Source organism: Macaca thibetana, chromosome 5, assembly GCF_024542745.1.
Source record: "Macaca thibetana thibetana isolate TM-01 chromosome 5, ASM2454274v1, whole genome shotgun sequence".
In the NCBI taxonomy this organism is placed as follows: Eukaryota; Metazoa; Chordata; class Mammalia; order Primates; family Cercopithecidae; genus Macaca; species Macaca thibetana.
Genome location: NC_065582.1, coordinates 166,311,965 through 166,330,448, shown reverse-complemented (window position 1 = coordinate 166,330,448; position 18,484 = coordinate 166,311,965). Strand labels below are relative to the sequence as shown.

General features: G+C 37.7%; 1 protein-coding gene across 2 annotated transcripts in view; it reads left to right on the top strand.

The window, feature by feature from the left end:
- Positions 1–18,484, top strand: part of SLIT2 (slit guidance ligand 2) — a 370,099-nt gene that overhangs the window by 332,239 nt on the left and 19,376 nt on the right. For both annotated transcript variants that reach the window (XM_050791112.1, XM_050791111.1), the window contains 4 exons: positions 7,034–7,127; positions 12,924–13,061; positions 13,642–13,882; positions 15,491–15,621. In XM_050791112.1, coding sequence (XP_050647069.1) covers positions 7,034–7,127; positions 12,924–13,061; positions 13,642–13,882; positions 15,491–15,621 — 604 coding nt within the window. The remainder of the gene's footprint in view (positions 1–7,033; positions 7,128–12,923; positions 13,062–13,641; positions 13,883–15,490; positions 15,622–18,484) is intronic.

Below are 18,484 nucleotides of genomic sequence, written 5' to 3'. Positions count from 1 at the left end.
CATTCCAAGACCCTCAGTAGATGCCTGAAACCACAGATAGTACTGAAGCTAGTTGCTATCAATCAGAACATGTTTCTGTTCATGTCTTTCAACCCGCACGCTGAATCCTTTTTCATCCCAAGTAAGCCCTTAGCATGCATGGTGGCTGCAACTTTTCCACTTTGAGGTATGACAGCAAAACTAGTTTGAATTTCTTTTTTCCTTGTTCACAACTTTGCAGAGATAGGAGATTCATTTTTACTGTAGATCTTAGCAACCTCAGCGTACAGTTTTTCTTTCTTTCCTTATTAAGAACTTTCACCTTTTCACTTAAAGGAAGCACTTGACAGTTTCTCTTGGGCTTGTCCAAATTACCGACATCACTGCTCTTGCACTTTGGGGCCATTATTAAGTAAAATAAGGTTTCCTTGAACAGGAGGCTGTGATACCACAACAGTAGATTTGATAACTGAGACGGCTCATAAGTGACCGATGGGCAGGAGGCTTCTCCAGCCAGATACCCTGAATAGAGATGATTTACGTGCCGGGTGTGATGGAGCAGAATGGCACAAGATTTCACCAAGCTACTCAGAATGGCATGCAGTTCAAGACACGAATTGTTTATTTCTGGGATTTTCCATTTAATACATTTTGGCTACTGTTAACAGTGGGGAACTGAAGCCACAGAAAACAAAGCTGCTGATAAAGGGAGACTATTGTACTTGGGAAATTACTGAATTAATATCTGTCTCCCCCTCCTCTCATACGTAAACTCCATGGAAATAGGAGTAGTTTGTTGTTTACCGTTATACTTCTAGCATTGATACAGGTCCCCATACATAGTTGGGACTCAAAATATATGGTGATGTTAAAAATCTGATTTGCTGTTTTAATTATTTGAAAAAGCTATAGGCAGATCATTCTATAAGTATCAGGGAAGAACTTTGTAGAATAGTTCTAAAACTATTTCAGTTAGTATGGTAACAAATTTAAACGAAAAGATAACTTAAGATACTAGGAAGGAAGTAAAAATGAAGGTAATAGGAAGGGCCCCTTTGTGTTGAACAAGGAACGAGCATTAAAAACAGGTTCAGGCCGGGCACAGCGGCTCACACCTGTAATCCCAAGAGTTTGGGAGGCCGAGGCGAGTGGATCACGAGGTCAAGAGATGACAGCATCCTGGCCAACATGGTGAAACCCCATCTCTACTAAAAGTACAAAATTTAGCTGGGCATGGTGTTGTGCACCTGTAGTCCCAGCTACTGGGGAGGCTGAGTCAGGAGACTTGAACCCAGAAGGCGGAGGTTGCAGTGAGCCAAGATCGTGCCACTGCACTCCAGCCTGGGTGACAAAGTGAGACTCTGTCTCAAAAAAACAACAACAACAAAACAGTTAGGTTCATAGATCTAAAATGAAGCAGAAGGTAAGGCCAAGCTCCAGGTATTATTTCTCATAAAAACCATCAATGTGCATTGAAGTTTCCTCCTCAATGCAATAACACTCACAATATCGGTACCATAGGGGGCTCTGAGCACATGCTGGCACTTTATTTTTACCGCTGAATGCAGTAATGTTGTTTTGTACAGCTAAGCGTGATACTCCCTCTGGTAACTTGCTGTCTGCATTATCCATATCTTCAGAAGCATTTTCCTTTTTATTTAAAAAAAGAGATTTTTTCAGAGCCACAGTTGACCTTACACATCTTTAATTCCAGAGCCTCAGTTTACAGATGAAGAACTGAGGCTGAGAACGATAAAATAGTTCTGCAACCAGTCAACTCCCACATATTGCATACAATTGTAGGCCATCCCAGACAGTAATACAACTACCCAAATGTCATTTTCCCCAGTAAGGACAGTTACTCCCTAAGATCTCTTTATGCTGATTCACTCTTCACTGCAGAGTATTATCAATTCTGATGATCCAGCTTTTACTCTTCCACCTGGAAGGCGACCCATAACATTTCTCATCCAAATCAGGGTAATTATGTGAGTGCCCAGGCACACTATTGACAATTACCTTGGGACAACAAGTGTAAACCAGGAGTCGTGCAAGCCAGGGTGAATGGATACATTACCACTCCATGCAATTTTTCAGAAGAAATACATTCACAGACATTCAGTAAGTAGCATCTTACCTCCTCTTCAAGAGTGAGTCTGAAAAATCATTCCCATTTACAAGAGTGGGTATCACTTTTGACATGCTCTTTCACAAGTTGTAATAGTGTTGCTGTAGAACTTGGTCATTTCTTGTCCTGCTGTGTCCCATGTATAACTGACAGGCAAAATCAGGAAGAGGTGATCTAAGAAACAGACAAAACTCTATACCTGTCATCTCAGCCCTTTGGGAGGCCAAGGTGGGATGATCACTTGAAGTCAGGAGTCCGAGACCAGCCTGCCCAACATGGTGAAACCCCGTCTCTACTTAAAATACAAAAATTAGCTGGGCATGGTGGCACGTGCTTATAATCCCAGCTACTCAGGAGGCTGAGGCAGGAGAATCGCTTTAGCCTGGGAGATGGAGGTTACAGTGAGCCAAGATCATGCCACTGCACTCCAGCTTTGGTGTCAGAGCAAGACTCCATCTCCAAAAAAAAAAAAAAAAAAACCTCTGTATCAATTATACTAGATCATTTGTTAACCTCTCTTATCCTGAAAAGGTAACCATAGACCCCCTGATTGACCACTCTTTGTTTTCTCTCCAAAACATACACAACCAACATATATACATACACTCAGAATGTTTTCACCTCTTACCAACAAGAAATGAAAACTAGAATCATAAGGAAAATTAATTTGTTCATCTGATCAAAAGTGAAATCACAAATGCCAGGCAATGATTGTGTTCCACCCTATTGGGAAGTTTTAAGGGTCCATGGCTAAAAATAAAGAAATAGGATTTCCTGGGATTTAGAGGAATGGGTTGAAGCCAGATCATGGAGTCAAGGCTTGCCTAGGCTCCTATCTCTTGAGAGGCTCATGGGCACCAACATTTAACCTATATTCAACCACATTGCCCCAAACCACTCCAATGGATAGATTTATCTTTCTTGATGTCAGTTTAAACATATTAAGACCTGCTTATGGGGTAATCAATTACAACACTAACTCTGTATAGTCAAATAAGAATATTTCCAGTTTTCCTCTCTGTCACCTCACACTTTATCATCTCTGGAAGGGAGGCAGCCATTGATAATATTATCTCAGGCCCTGAGCCATCACAAAAGCAAACTCAATTGCCCTATTTTTTTATTATTTTTCCACTAACTGAGTACTAGCTCTGACTAAACTTATAGTAAAAATAAAAACCAGGTAAAAATGGCATCATGTCCTCACAATACTATGAGTTTGGGAGAACTTTTCAATATTGGTAACTAAAAATACATTAGCTGACTAATGTTAGTCATTTTATCTCTATTCTTCCTGGAAAACCAGTGCAGCTTTTAGCTGTCCAATTTCCTCTTACTGGTTGAGAAGGAGATATGCAGTCCAGTATTTGTCTAAGGAGCTTGCTAAGTTTCCCTTCTTTTATTGAGCTCCTGAATCTCACCACTGTTGCACTCTTTTGAAAGCTGTCCTTCCCTCAAGTATAGCAGAATCCAATATAATTAAGGAAAATTAAAGAAACAGTCCAATGAATACATTCATGTTAACATTTAGTCAGGGAAAATTCACAGTAATGTTTAAAGAGAATAGCGTTTATTACTAATCACGAGTGAGTAATTAAGCAAAAAATTACACTAATCTCTAAAGGCTAGAATGAAACCCGAGTTGATTACAGGTCAACAAAATAGAGCTCTTGCCTTAAAGCATGATTCTTCCTTTTAGTAACTATTATTTGAGTATGTCAGCATACCACACTGTGGGAAAAAAAACAAAAGCAAATGTGGCAAGAGTTCTACTCTTAGTGATTTTACAGTCAAGGAAAGAGAATCAGATAAACACCAGTAATATAAAATGCATACATAGCAGTGCAACCCTAAAACCTTACCTTATATGCTTATAATGAATATTAAGTGACTGCATATTTATACAATGTTTAAAACTGTCTGGCATACAGTAGTAAGAACCATATAAATGCTCATTAAGTACATAAACAAATGTATACCATGTATATGCCATGAGCCAGGCACAGTCAAACACGATATAAAATTAGAGATAGAGAAGAAATAGTTGAAAAGATCTGGCATGATTCCGTAAAGAAGGGGACATATAATGGATGAGAAAAATGACAACAGAATTGTGAAAGGATGTTATTAAAGCAAAAGGAGAAACCATTAGCCCAGGCATGGAGTTAAAATAAATTCAGGAAATAGTAAACAGACCCAGGTGACATGAATGTAGGGTGGAAGATTGGTCTTAAAGCAAGTTAGGCAGTAATTGGATGCAGAAAATGTTTTTGTAATATTTCTTAGCATTGTAAGTTTTGGTGATAGTAAAGAAAATCAAACCTTTTTTTTTTTTTTGATTGCTCTTGTTGCCTAGGCTGGAGTGCAATGGCACAATCTTGGCTCACTGCAACCTCCATCTCCCAGGTTAAAGCGATTCTCCTGCCTCAGCCTCCCTAGTAGCTGGGATTACTGGCGCCTACCACCACACCTGGCTAATTTTTGTATTTTTAGTAGAGACGGGGTTTCCCTATGTTGGCCAGGCTGGTCTCGAACTCCTGACTTCAGGCAATCCACCTGCCTCAGCCTCCTAAGTGCTGTGATTACAGGCGTGAGCCACTGCACCTGGCCGAAAATCAAATCATTTTTGAAGTCATCAACTTATCTTACTAAAGTCAGGTGTATAGCTATGTAATGGTCACAAAGAAGTATCATATACAATCTCAATAATGATTATTGCTATTTTGCTACTGTTATAGAGATAAAGAATACTTGACATTGATGTCATTTTTTATGTTCAAGTTGGCATGCTTAGTCTAAAGCTGTTGATTAGAGATTTAACAATCTGGTTAGCTAACAGTTTCTTGGAACTTTGTCCTTGTTCACTCCTTTCCATTATCAAGTCTATGGAGTAATTCTTTGTAGACAAGGGTCAACTCTCAGTTTTATTTTTTTAGAGATGAAATTCATTTTCTCTGTTCTTTCCCTAGCTCAAGACTTTCTCTGCTGGTAGATTGAGAACTGATTAGGAGCAGAGCCCATTACATTCATCCTTGTAGCCCCGGCCTCTAGCACAACATCATGCAGTAAATCCTTATGGACTGTGACTTAGGTTGGATGGATTGGGTTGGATTGTATCAGAGTAAATAAGGAATAAAACATGTCCCTTTATTATAATTTTAAAACACTGTCTTATTTAGGCATAAAATAAAAAGTACATAAAATTACATTTATTATGTATCTCAGATGGTCCTTCTTTCCATCAGTTTTTACAAACTGTCTTGGATAGATACTACTATAAACAGCCTATATCTCCATCAGATAGATTTGGTTAGAAACTGAAAGTGATTTCATCATAGTAGGCTGATAAAATATGATGAACGCATTTCATCAAGGTATCCAACTTAGAGTAATACTAATTGAAATCACAAGCCTTTAAATAAACCTGTTTAAAAATCATTCATCATGCATGTTGCTAAAAATCTTTCAGATCCCTGAAAACTTATAGAAGCAATATATGAGACTTTCCGTGCAATTAGTTCTTTTTAAGAGACAGATAAAAACTAATATCCTGCACCAGATTGATGTAATAAGTAGATGAATACATTTATTAATTTGCATCCTGGGAAAATACCCTTGAAGTCTAAATAATATGCCACATTTAGTTGTCAAGCAATGATTTCTACCAACTAGCTGAGTATTACTTTAAAAGGATCCCCTTGTAACAAAGGGGTGCTGTTACAAGGTTCACACTCCTGAAATTTTTACCGATGCTGTTACAAATGACAGGTTTAGTAGTTTCCTGGAAATGAACAGCTGCCTATAGATGTGTCACTTTATTTGTCTATTTATTGCATAGAAAACAATTCGAAAGTAGAAGTAGAAAAGGTAAAAATAACTTAAAATGTATTATGTAAGTTAATATATATTATGTATTTGAATACCTTTCCAGTCACCTTAATACTTTCACAGCAATTGGGAAAGTCTTCTAAATGAAAATTACATTTGGTCTAATGTATCTGAAATAATAACCATGTTTTTGGTATCAGAAGAAATTTTCTAAAGAAATTATCAGTCATGTGATTCAACAAAGAGTACCTAGAATCTGCGTGGTTATGCCTTCAGCTCTCATTTGTTGACAGAAGTTCTATTTCATGAGTTAGGTGACTTTCATGGAAAAAATCTATGTTCTCTCTCTCTGGATCGAGTCTCCTTTTACTTTTTTCTTTTTATGTCAGAGGATGTGAGTCTAAGAAGCATTCTGTTGAGCTGCGGCAATGATTCCTAAGAAGAAAACAAAGTGTTTTTCTTTTAGACTTTTAAAACCAGAGACTATGAAGATTCGAGAATTTTTTTTTCAAACATAAAACTGTACAATAAGCCAGGCATAAAAGGGTACATATGGAATGATTTCATTTATGTCAAGCTCAGAAACAGTCCCAGCTAGCCTATGGTCTTGTCATGATAGTGATCCTCTTTGCAGGGACCCCGGGGGAAGGCTTCTGGGGTGTTGGTACGTGGTGTGTTTCTGGATGTGGGTGCTGGTGACCTGAGTGGGTTCAGCTTGTGAATAATCATTAACAATTTATTTATCCTTTGTATCCATGCTATATATCAAGAAAAAAAATCCAAAATAAACAACAGGAATGAAAAGCATTCAGATTTCCTTTTCCTAATTCCCATAGTATATTCTGAAGGGGCTTCTATTAGTCACAGATCGCAATAGTCCTGTTGTCCAAAATCACAACACTACTTAGCAGCAGACCCAGAACTGGATAATGGACCATCTGGTTCCATGCCATGTGGCTTTTGTTTTGGGTTTTTTGCTTTGTTTTGTTTTAAATCACAAGCTGCCCTAACCTCTAAGACCCATGACAGTGACACAGTCTGCTGGCAGGAAGCCTGTTGACCTTTTTCTATGAGCTAACACTGTTTGCCATGTTGCAGGTGAGTTGTGTGAGGAGAAGCTGGACTTCTGTGCCCAGGACCTGAACCCCTGCCAGCATGACTCAAAGTGCATCCTAACTCCAAAGGGATTCAAGTAAGTCCAAAGCTGCCTTTTTGCTCACAGAGTAGGGGACGCATTATTTTAGAAACCCTTCTCCTCCATCCTTAGCTTCACACCTCTGCTCGGGATTAAAGGGACCTATTCGCTAGTATCAATGACGTTTTTTAAATGTCCATATACAATATGGCCTTTTTTTTTTTTTTTTTTTTTGAGATGGAGTCTCTCTCTGTTGCCCAGACTGGAGTGCAGTGGTGCGATCTGGGCTCACTGCAAGCTCCGCCTCCCGGGTTCACGCCATTCTCTTGCCTCAGCCTCCCGAGTAGCGGGGACTACAGGCGCCCGCCACCATGCCCGGCTAATTTTTTATATTTTTAGTAGAGACGGGGTTTCACCGTGTTAGCCAGGATGGTCTCAATCTCCTGACCTCATGATCCGCCCGCCTCGGCCTCCCAAAGTGCTGGGATTACAGGCGTGAGCCACCGCGCCCAGCCCCGGACTTTTTGTATAGTACACTAAAGAAAAATGAAAAAGTGTTTCCTTTTCATCTATGATTTTTTTTGTGAAGTCACCTATGGCAATGAGCAGCCTTTGAAAATACTTACTTGAATTTACTTGAAGGCCCATCTGGTGACATTTGTAATATCTTCTAGTTGCTTCATTGTCTGAAGGTAAGTCTGTGGTAAAATAGAGAATTTGATTTTAATGTAATTGAAGATGTTATGGTCTGAAACAATAATTTGGCTATCCAAGGTGAGAAAGATAGAGTGACCATATATCTCAGGCTGCCCCAGGGAGTCCCAGGCTATGCCTGTGATGATTGTTCTTATTATTGATAGTACCTCTTCCAACTTAAATGTTTTTTGCATGAGGTGACAAAGCATTATAATCCTGCTAAGCGTACTCCCTCAAGTGAACACAGAACTTCAAAAATCACTTCTTTTTGCCTCCCCAGCAATATTCCTGAAATATGTTTGCTATCAAATTTTATGATTTCTTTGCCACCATCCGGAAATATTGTAAGGGTCTTTCAACAGCACTTCTCTTGTTAGGGCTGGCAGTAGTTAGAGATCATCTAGTCCAAATTCTTCATTTAAACATGAGAAAACCATGGCCCAGAGAGGTTAGTTGACTGTCCAGAGATCTTAAGATTATTTACTGGCAGAGCTAGAGCTAGGATTTATACTTTCCAGTTGGGTGATTTTTCTACTATGTGTTACCTATAAGAAGTTTCAGAGTTTATTAACATTACAGCTGGTATTGTATAGCAAATAGGCTGGATTCTTAGGAATTACACAGTCGGGTACAGGGGTTGAGCTGTGCTTTCATCAGACAGCTAGCAAACAGGATTATTTGTTCCTTCAAGCAATATTTATTGAGTGCCTGCCATGGCCAGAGCACATGGTAATAATACCATCTTATGATTTTGTAGTCCTTTATAGCTATTCACCTTCACTTATTTCATCTTCTTAGTGAAATGACCCAAGCTCAATTGCCATAGAATTCAGAGAATTAACAATTACACAGGTCAGGATGAATTTTACAAGAGAAGATGGGATTTGAGCTGGATTGCTAAGATATTTATACTTACCAAACAGATCATCAGATATTTTAAGTTGAGTGGGAGATTGGGGTCAGAATCACCAGATCTCCACTGCTTTTCAAATATCAATCTAATTAAATATTTATTCTCAAGCTTTCTTTTGACAGTGTGCTTTTGCTTTAATTTGGTTTAAAATTCAAACATTAGAATATGTAGGTATAGTTGTAGCACCTGCTAATTCCCTACGATGTCTTTTTGAAAAAGGAAAAAATAAATTTGATTCTATTTTGCATTATATTTTAGTTTACAACCCTAGGCAAAAACCCAGTGTTATTCCATTTTCACTTTATACAAAACTTGACATTATATTTTATTCAACCAAACACTGTAGGTAAGTTGTTTTTAGTCTTCATATCAATGATACACTCACAATTTAATTTGGCAAATTGAAAACACATCAGTTACATAATAAATATCATTTCTTGGAGAAATTAGCTAGTAAGGAAAGTTTTCCAGAACTGCTCATCTGCTGAGCAGATTTCACGGTACTTTGTGCATGGTAAGTATAAGATAAAGTATTAGTAAGACTTAATTGAAACCATTAAAAGAAAGTGAGTCTGTCTGCAAAAAGACTAATCCTTAATTAAATATCTCCTCTCATTATCAAATAGATTAGACACCCTTAAAAGTGCATTTTGCCGCATTATGGACTAACTAATTTTGAAACCCACTGTTTTCAGTTGTAATTTGCGAGCTCGTTTCATAGCTATGTGTATGTAGGTTAGCAGAAAACAGGTTAAGTCAGTGTGTGTGCTGTTACTCCCAACTTATAAATGATTGCACATTGTGGGAAAGGTAGCTGCAGAAAGAAAATAGACTTAAAAATCAAATGATGTGAAGCTGCTAAAGAAAATCTCTACTGACAACTGTTGTTTAGACAAGTTATACTATGTTACTTCAACTTCATTTTCTTATTACTAAGCTAACAGAGCTGGTGTTACTTTTATTGCTTTATTATATACCTCATAAATCTCCCAAATTGCTTTGAGATATTTTTAGACTATGATACGCCATAACCAGTATTTTCAAACATGCATCTTACATAGCCAGCTATGGGCTCCTAAACAGTGTATTTTGTATTCTTTGCTTCTTCCTCCCTCCTTGTCAGATAATAGAGTTGAAGGAATGTGATAGGTTTTATTGATAATACAAACTAAGGAATTCTTATTTAAATTTTTTTCTTTCTGTTTTGAAACTCAGTCTGAGGAGCAAAAGAAAGACAAAAATGTTGGGCATAATGTAACTCCAAGCTCTAATGGTCTTGAAAAGTAGTATTTGGAGAGAAGAGAATATAAAATAGCTCTTAGACAGCCACTATGGTGGATGTGTGGTTCTCTTATCTTTCACTTTGATTTCTTTTTTCAGATAAATAATTCAGAGTGTTTCAAAGCATTTCTTCTTTCTTTTAATGCTTGGCACTTCAACAGCTCTGCTCACATTAACATTGATGGAAGTTCTCTTCTCGGGCCTTGTCCATCTCTTTGAGAATGTATATGGCCACTTAGAGTCCATTTAACTTCAGACTTGTTGTTTACTTTGCTTTGTTATGATTTAGCATTAAAACCAACTGGCTGCAAAGCAAGCATGCTTATGCAGTGAGCTCATTTTATTTCTTAATTCATACATGCAGAGCTGAAAGTCTGTTTGCTACTCTTAGAGGCTATATACTCCCATTTGTTTTAATTCGTCCGCTCTCCAGCAACTCTCAAACCCTGATTTTGCATTTTCAGACAAAACCTTTGGCATTCAGTAATGCCACATTCCCTTGGGTGTTTTTAATTAACCTTACTTCAAATCCTAATAGCTTTGAAATAGAAAAATGGATAATTAATACAGACTAAACCATAAAAACTTTTATAGAATTACAAAGATGTATATAGAGAATTATTTTAAAAACCAGCCATTTATAGAACATGCATTATATATAAAAACTATACTAATTAATTTACAGATAGTTGCGTTTAATCTTTAAATAAACCTGTGAGGTGGAATTATATACATGTTAAAGATGAGGAAAAGAACACTTACAGAGATTAAGTAATTTAGTCAATATTATATATACTTTATGCTAAGTGAAATAAGCCAGACATAGTAAGACAAATACTGGATGATCTCACTTATGTGTGGAATTTTAAAAAGTCAGACTTACAGAAAAAGAGAGTAGAAGGGTGGTTACCAGGAATTGGGGTGGGGAAAATGGGAAGATGTTGGTCAGTGGCACAAATTTTCAGTTACAAGATGAATAATAAGTTCTAGAGACCTAATATCACAGCATGGTCACTATAGTTAATAATACTGTATTATATACTTGAAATTTGCCCAGAAAGCAGATCTGAAATATTTTCACCACAAAAGGAAAAGGGTAACTATGGGAGGTGATAGATATGTTAATTAGCTTGACTGTGGTAATTATTTCACAATGTATGTATGTATAAAACATCACCATGTGCATCTTTAAAACATAAAGATTTTATTTTTCAATTATACCTCAATAAATCTGGAATAAAATAAAGTTCATAAGGTACAATTAAGAATGAAGCCAGGGTACAAATGCAGTTCTGTAAAGCCTGAATTCTGCAAAACCTGAATTCTGCAGAGCTAAGTTTCAGTTTTCTCATATATACACATATATATATATACTCATATATATACACATATACATATATACACACATACATATGTGTGTGTATACATACATATACATGTACATATACACACACATATACATGTACACATGTATACACATACACATGTATGTGTGTGTATATGTACATGTGTATATACGTGTACACGTGTATACACATACACATGTGTGTGTGTGTATATGTACATGTGTATATATGTGTGTATATATGAGGAAACTAACTTAGCTGTGAAGAATTCAGGCTTTGCAGTTATGTGTATATATGTATATATATATGTATATGTATGTGTGTGTATATATATATAAAATCAGTGAACCCTCTCTTAAATCAAAAACACTCTTGGAAGCCAATGTGTAAGCCTAATAAATCACAACAGGAGAGTGTTGAGGAAAAGGTGGAGGGTAGAAGGAGGCTTCCAGAAGCCCCCTCCTCATTGATGGCCATACCTGTAGGGATTCCATGGTCCCCTACAGGTCCATAATGCAGTTTGAAAACTGCTGCATGTGCCACACTGCCTTTCTCCATGCAACTATAAAGTCCTGAATCCTTGGTGTCATACCTAGAGATCCCAGTGGTCAGCACTGGAGAAGTACAGGTTTAAAGGGAGCCTCTGGAATTAATTATCCAACAGCATAGTGCAGTGGTTAGAGATACAGGCTTTCTTGTCAGATTGTTTGAGTTCGATTCCTGGCTGTGGCACTTAGAAGTTGAGTGTTTGGGGGCAAAGTGCTTCACCTCTTTGTTCCTTAGTCTCCTCACCTATAGAGTGAATGAAATAATACCACCAATGTCACAGGACTGTGGAGAGGTTTCAGTGAATCCATAGATGCCACATGGTTAGAGCAGGGCCAGAGGAAGTGCTTGGTGAATGTCAGCTGTATTATTACTCCCGGTTCTTCACCATCAATGCAGCCAAGACCCTTTACCACCATGGTGAACAGGCTGAAAACTGTCCATGGGATCGGCCCTGTGAATTTTCTACCAGTTCTTCTATCCTAACCCATTATAGCAGTCCTGTTCTTCCATAATGAGTATCTGGATTCATCGTGTATTAGGGTATTTAATATTAATATATTTGCTTTTCTTAAAATAATACCTTGTTCTGATGTATCTAGTCTCTATTGTAAAATTAAAAATGTTAATCATGTTTTAAAATATGTTTAATATTCCCAGTACATTTTACAACATAGCAGTTTTATAATCTCAATGAGCAAATGAATTCGGCCAAACTGAAAATAATAAGGCACCGTAAGCAAACAAAATGGGGAGAAAGAAAGGATGGAAGAGGGAGGAGAGGGAGTGGGAGGGAGTGACCCTGCTACAATTATCCTGTTGTTATTTGGACTGTGGATATTCACTGTCATCAAGGAGATAAAAATAACTATTTCTCTGGTAGATCACAGTGATAGAACATGGAATATACTGCAGAACAGTTCAATTTTCTAGGTATCCATTAATGTGGGGGCTCTATGAGCCTATTCTAAATAAGTATTTTAAAGATGGTGCCATGTGTCTAGATAAAATGCATTGTTTACTTATTTTGGCTCAGTTGGGTTTGAAACCATTACCTGCTTGTTCCAACAGATGTGACTGCACACCAGGGTACATAGGTGAGCACTGCGACATTGATTTTGATGACTGCCAAGACAACAAATGTAAAAACGGAGCCCACTGCACGGATGCAGTGAACGGCTATACGTGCATATGCCCCGAAGGTTACAGGTAAAAGCAGAAATGAGTAAGACCTAGTGTTCAATAAGACCTGGCACAACAGGGTGACTATAGTCAGTAATAGCGTAATTGTACATCTTAAAATAGCTAAAAGAATATAACTGGATCGTTTGTAACACAAGGATAAATACTTGAGGGGATGGATACCCCGTTTTACATGATGTGATTATTATGCATTACATGCCTGTATCAAAATACCTCATGTACCCCATAAATATATACACTTACTAGGTACCCATAAAAATTAAAATAAAAAAATTTTAAGACAAGAAAAGTAGACGTTATAGAAGCAAAGAGTAGAATGAGGATTACCAGGGAGGAGGACAGAGGGATGGTATTTGGGGAGATATTGGTCAAAGGGTCCAAAGAGTCATTTAGGCAGGATGAGTAAGTTTGGAATATCTATTGTACAGCACAGTGATGATTTTGATTAATAGTTAAGAATACTTGAAAACTGGAAAAACAAGGAAGTGCACATATATAGTATACAGTTAGGTCATACAGCTCTCAATTCAGATTGGCAATTAAGTAAAATCGTATTAACATATTTGTTTTTCTCCTTATTCTTCAGTGGCTTGTTCTGTGAGTTTTCTCCACCCATGGTCCTCCCTCGTACCAGCCCCTGTGATAATTTTGATTGTCAGAATGGAGCTCAGTGCATTGTCAGAATAAACGAGCCAATATGTCAGTGTTTGCCGGGCTATCAGGGAGAAAAGTGTGAAAAATTGGTCAGTGTGAATTTTATAAACAAAGAGTCTTATCTTCAGATTCCTTCGGCCAAGGTTCGGCCTCAGACGAACATCACACTTCAGGTAAGAGATCTCTGTCTATGGAGAGTTGATCTGATCTTAAAATTCAACTTCAGAGAATAAACATTTGTGGTAGCTTGTGAATGATTGACAGTATATCTTAAATAGACAGTTAAAAACAGAAAATGCTCCTTGTGTGGACAGCGTTAGTAATTATTCTCTTCAACATTTGTATTTTCAAGACAAAATGAAAACCAAAGATTTTTATTTATTCATTATTTGATAAGCAGACAGTAATAAAAAAATATGTCTCTTTGTTTTGTGCTCAGATAAAAACATTTTATTCATTTGCTTTTATGGCTCTGCAGTTCAGCCTGTGCACAGGGGGAGGCTTTTCTTAGGAAATCTGCAGCTAGGAAGGGTGCAGTCAAGAAAGAACACCTGGATTCAACCACCAGCACTTTTTTTTTTTTTTTTTTTTTGTGGGGGGGATGGAGTCTTGCTCTGTCACCTAGGCTGGAGTTCAGTGGCACGATATCGGCTCACTGCAACCTCCGTCTCCCAGGTTCAAGCGATTCTCCTGCCTCAGCCTCCCGAGTAGCTGGGATGACAGGCGTGCACCACCGTGTCTGGCTAATTTTTTGTATTTTTTAGTAGAGACAGAGTTTCACCATGTTGGCCAGGATGGTCTCGAACTCCTAAACTCATGTGATCTACCCACCTCAGCCTCCCAAAGTGCTGGGATTACAGGCGTGAGCCACCGCGCTTGGCCAACCAGCACCTTTTAACTCTTCACCCAGAACTTTGAAGACTTGACATGAAATTAACAAACTCAAATTTTAAGTCTTTCCACCAACTCACTGTGTACCTTTGAGCAAGTCATTCAGATCCCTATCGAAGAAGCTGCACTAGATTAAGGATAATAAATATAGTGTACATGGGACAAATTAGGTCTACATATTTGTTTTATCTGATAAGCAAAATCATTTAATATATTTTCAATTCAAATAACTTTAGTCAGCTTCCTGTAAATGCCACCCCTGTTTTGGTTTACCCTGATACTCTAGTGAGGGCCAGGGGGTCCTTCTGAAGTCAGGAAGAAGAGAATCCTGGAAGGCATGAGTCCCTGCCTTCCAGTGTTTGCCCCACCAAATTGTTTTGAGAACCACACAGTGATGTTGGGGCTTAAGTCTTAACTTAATTAATCCTTTAAAAGCCAAAATGGGCCAAAGAGCAGGATAAAAACAAAGACTTCCCCCTCCACATGGCATAACTGTGAAAAATTTGTGGGTTTTTTTTTTTAATATGGGATATAAAAATCCATCTTTGACAATGTGGTCATTTTTCACAGATGGTATAAATAAAGCTTGTAACAGGAGCAAAAGGAGTGGTTTAGCAAAAATCTCCAGCAAAGAAAGTTCTAAGCACATCCAACATGTTTACTTGAGGATTTCTTCTTGTTCTTTTTAAGTTTCTTTATGGATTTATTTGCAACAAAGCAATTTAAGAACAAGTCACCTTTCAAGTAATAATTTCAGCATTATTTTCTTATAGCCATCCGGAAAACCTAAACCAGAGTAAAACCTCTTCACCTCACTTAGCAGTCTCTTTCTGATGAAATACGTCTGGTTGCCTACACATCCTAGTAATGCCAGGGTTACTTTCTACTAGATTGCCACAGATGAAGACAGCGGCATCCTCCTGTATAAGGGTGACAAGGACCATATCGCGGTAGAACTCTATCGGGGGCGTGTTCGTGCCAGCTACGACACCGGCTCCCACCCGGCTTCTGCCATTTACAGGTGAAGATCTCTCAGTTACGGGTAAAGGTGAAAAAACATTGCTTAATGAAGAACTGCGTCTCCTCTATTATTTTGTTATGGGGAGGAGAGAGACTAAGTTGGCTCCAGCAGGTCTTAGGATGAGGGTATTAGTGAGAAACCTGGCAGGAACGGAGGGCATGCTCAAACTGGAGAGTTTGAGGAGGGATTTGTAAGGGGGCTGCTATGTCCAAAGAGGTGACTGGGATAGTACAGTAACCTGGAGCTGGAAACAAGGGATGCACGGAGGTGTTGTTACCCATCCACCTGAAGGATCAAGAGGAGGGAGCGGTTATGGAAACTCATGCTCTGTAAAGGCTTTGTAGAGAGGCTTGCCTGCCAGAAGCTGGGACCTTTACTAGAGGTTTGGAGTAAGCTCCCACGGAAACAACCAGCTTTTGAAATACACAACCTCACTCTCTTTCCTCCCAACAATCTCCTGTCTGTGTTCCCCACTGGCCACACTGCATGCCAGGAAAGAAGGAATCTATAGACTCTGGTAATGTAGCTTGCACATGAGCCTCCCAGGACTCAGAGTTGGGTAAAGAAAGTTGGAAGGGAGATCCAGAGAATCAAATGAAGATATCCAGCACTGTGAGTGACTTCAGGCTGCCATTCATACCTCACAGGTTTATTGAGCACTTACTATGTGCCGGACCTATCCTGAGCTTTAAGGAACAAAGGCCCAGCTCATTTGGAACTTACGCAGATTAAGCAAATGGATTCATACAGTGTTGTCATAGGGAATCTTGACCATTCATTGTGGAAGTTTTCTAGTGATTAATGATATTAATAATATACTGGAGACGTGAAATGGGTGGTGGTCGTGGGGTATAGTTTTTAGTCCTTATTGCATAAGACTAACTATCAGAGCCCCTCTGTTGGAACCCAACACCAATTCCCTAACATCCTGCAGACTATTTAGCTAGTTATTTTTTTACCTGTAGAAATTCAACCTTTATAGAAGGGGTCATAAACTCCTAAGTAGTCAGTTTTTCCAGATAAGTAACATAAATGATTAAACAGGTCAAGTACAAGAAAATAATATGCTCTCACCCTTTTATTCTGTAAAAGATCTAATTTTTTACGTAAGTATTATTTTATTATAAATAGCCTTGATGTTGGCAATATAAAATAAGTGGTTGTGACTGGAATGAACCAATAGTAACTATTTGTCAAAACAGGATTGCATCTACTCAGTTCTCCGTGGGGAAAATATGGACTTAGGTTTTGCCAGACTCTTGGTTTTTCAGGAAAAAGGCAGAAATCTGGGGGGTTTTTAATATAAATTTTCTCTCCTTTAGATATCCGTGTGCATTTTTAATACTATATATGATGAACAAAACATATCTGTAGGTCAAACACACTTGGCAACAAATGAATAGGCATTGATTATGACGTAAAGTGGAGACACTGGCCTGCATGTTATTGGTACTCTAATATGTATCAATGTGCTTCAAAAGATTTCACATCTTATTTGATGCTTCATAGTAGTTCTGGGAAAGTACATGCCACTTGTAGCCATGAATGGAATTTGATATCCACCACTTGTGAATATTTGGAGCATGGAAACAAACACATAATTGTTGATTTCCAAGTTGAATACAATACTTATTTTATCTCCAAATGGTGATGAATTAATGCCAAGATTTTAGATATTATGAGGCCTTAAATTTTCTTGCCTCAATGTGTTTCGGCCCATGGAAAGATTTCAGAAATTTGTGGTTCATTGTTTTATTTATTTTTTAATTTATTTTATGTAATGACGCAGCACAGAACTCTCAGAAGCCATAGTAAAGGTTTTTGGTTTGGCTTATTAAAGCTAGCATTCATATCACATATGCCAAAATATTTCTAAATACTTTGTAGAAGCCCAAGTGATTACATCCAAACAAGGACCTACCATCACTAGTTTTTTTGAGTTTATGCTCATTGCCATTTCACCTAATAAAGAATGGAATGTATCTTATGACATTTATCAAAGGACTGTTATGTTGCATATTCTTTATTAGGAGCTGCAAGCCTATGTTTCTGCTGGCAGATCATCTAATAGAGATACAAAATGTGAGGCCTAGAGCAAATATAGCTTTAATTTAATTATTGCCTTTTGGCTTATGACCAAAAAATTTTCTTGATTTTCCAATCAAGAAAAGCTATGACCTTATTTTTTAATAAAAGAGGCAACAATTACCAAGAATTCAGATATATAGATATGTATATTTTATTAATATATTAAATATAGAATGTTATGTTTACATTAAGAAAATTAATATAAGAAAAAAGGAGGAAAGGAAGGAAGCAATGAAGAAAAAAGAAGGAAGACAGGAAGGAAATGTAAGGAAGAACAAGTATCAAAGGAGATAAATATGAGCACTTATAATTTCATGTATTTGCACAAAGAAAAACTAGACATAGACAAGAAGAAATAGAAACAAAACTTCTGCATGAATACCATTTTATATCCATTTGATTTTTGAGCCATTTCAATGTCATTACCACTCAAAAATCAAATTGAAATAATAGAAATAGCAGTTGCTCTGGAGATAGACTGGCTTGATTCCAGTCCGGCTCTGTTATCAACTAACTGTGCGTCTTAGACAGATTGCTTCAGCTCCTTGGGCCTCATCTGGCAAATGGGGATAACAAATAATAGTCTCCTTTTTGTGAGATTACGGTAAAAATTGTATGACATGATAAATGTAAAATATTTGCAATGATGTTTGGTAAACCGTAAACAATGATGGCTACTAGTATCACAAATTCAGGATGTTCAAAACTGAGTTTATTTCATTTGCTTCACCCAAACCTGTGTTCCCATCGCATTCCTTCTGGCATCGAAATGCAT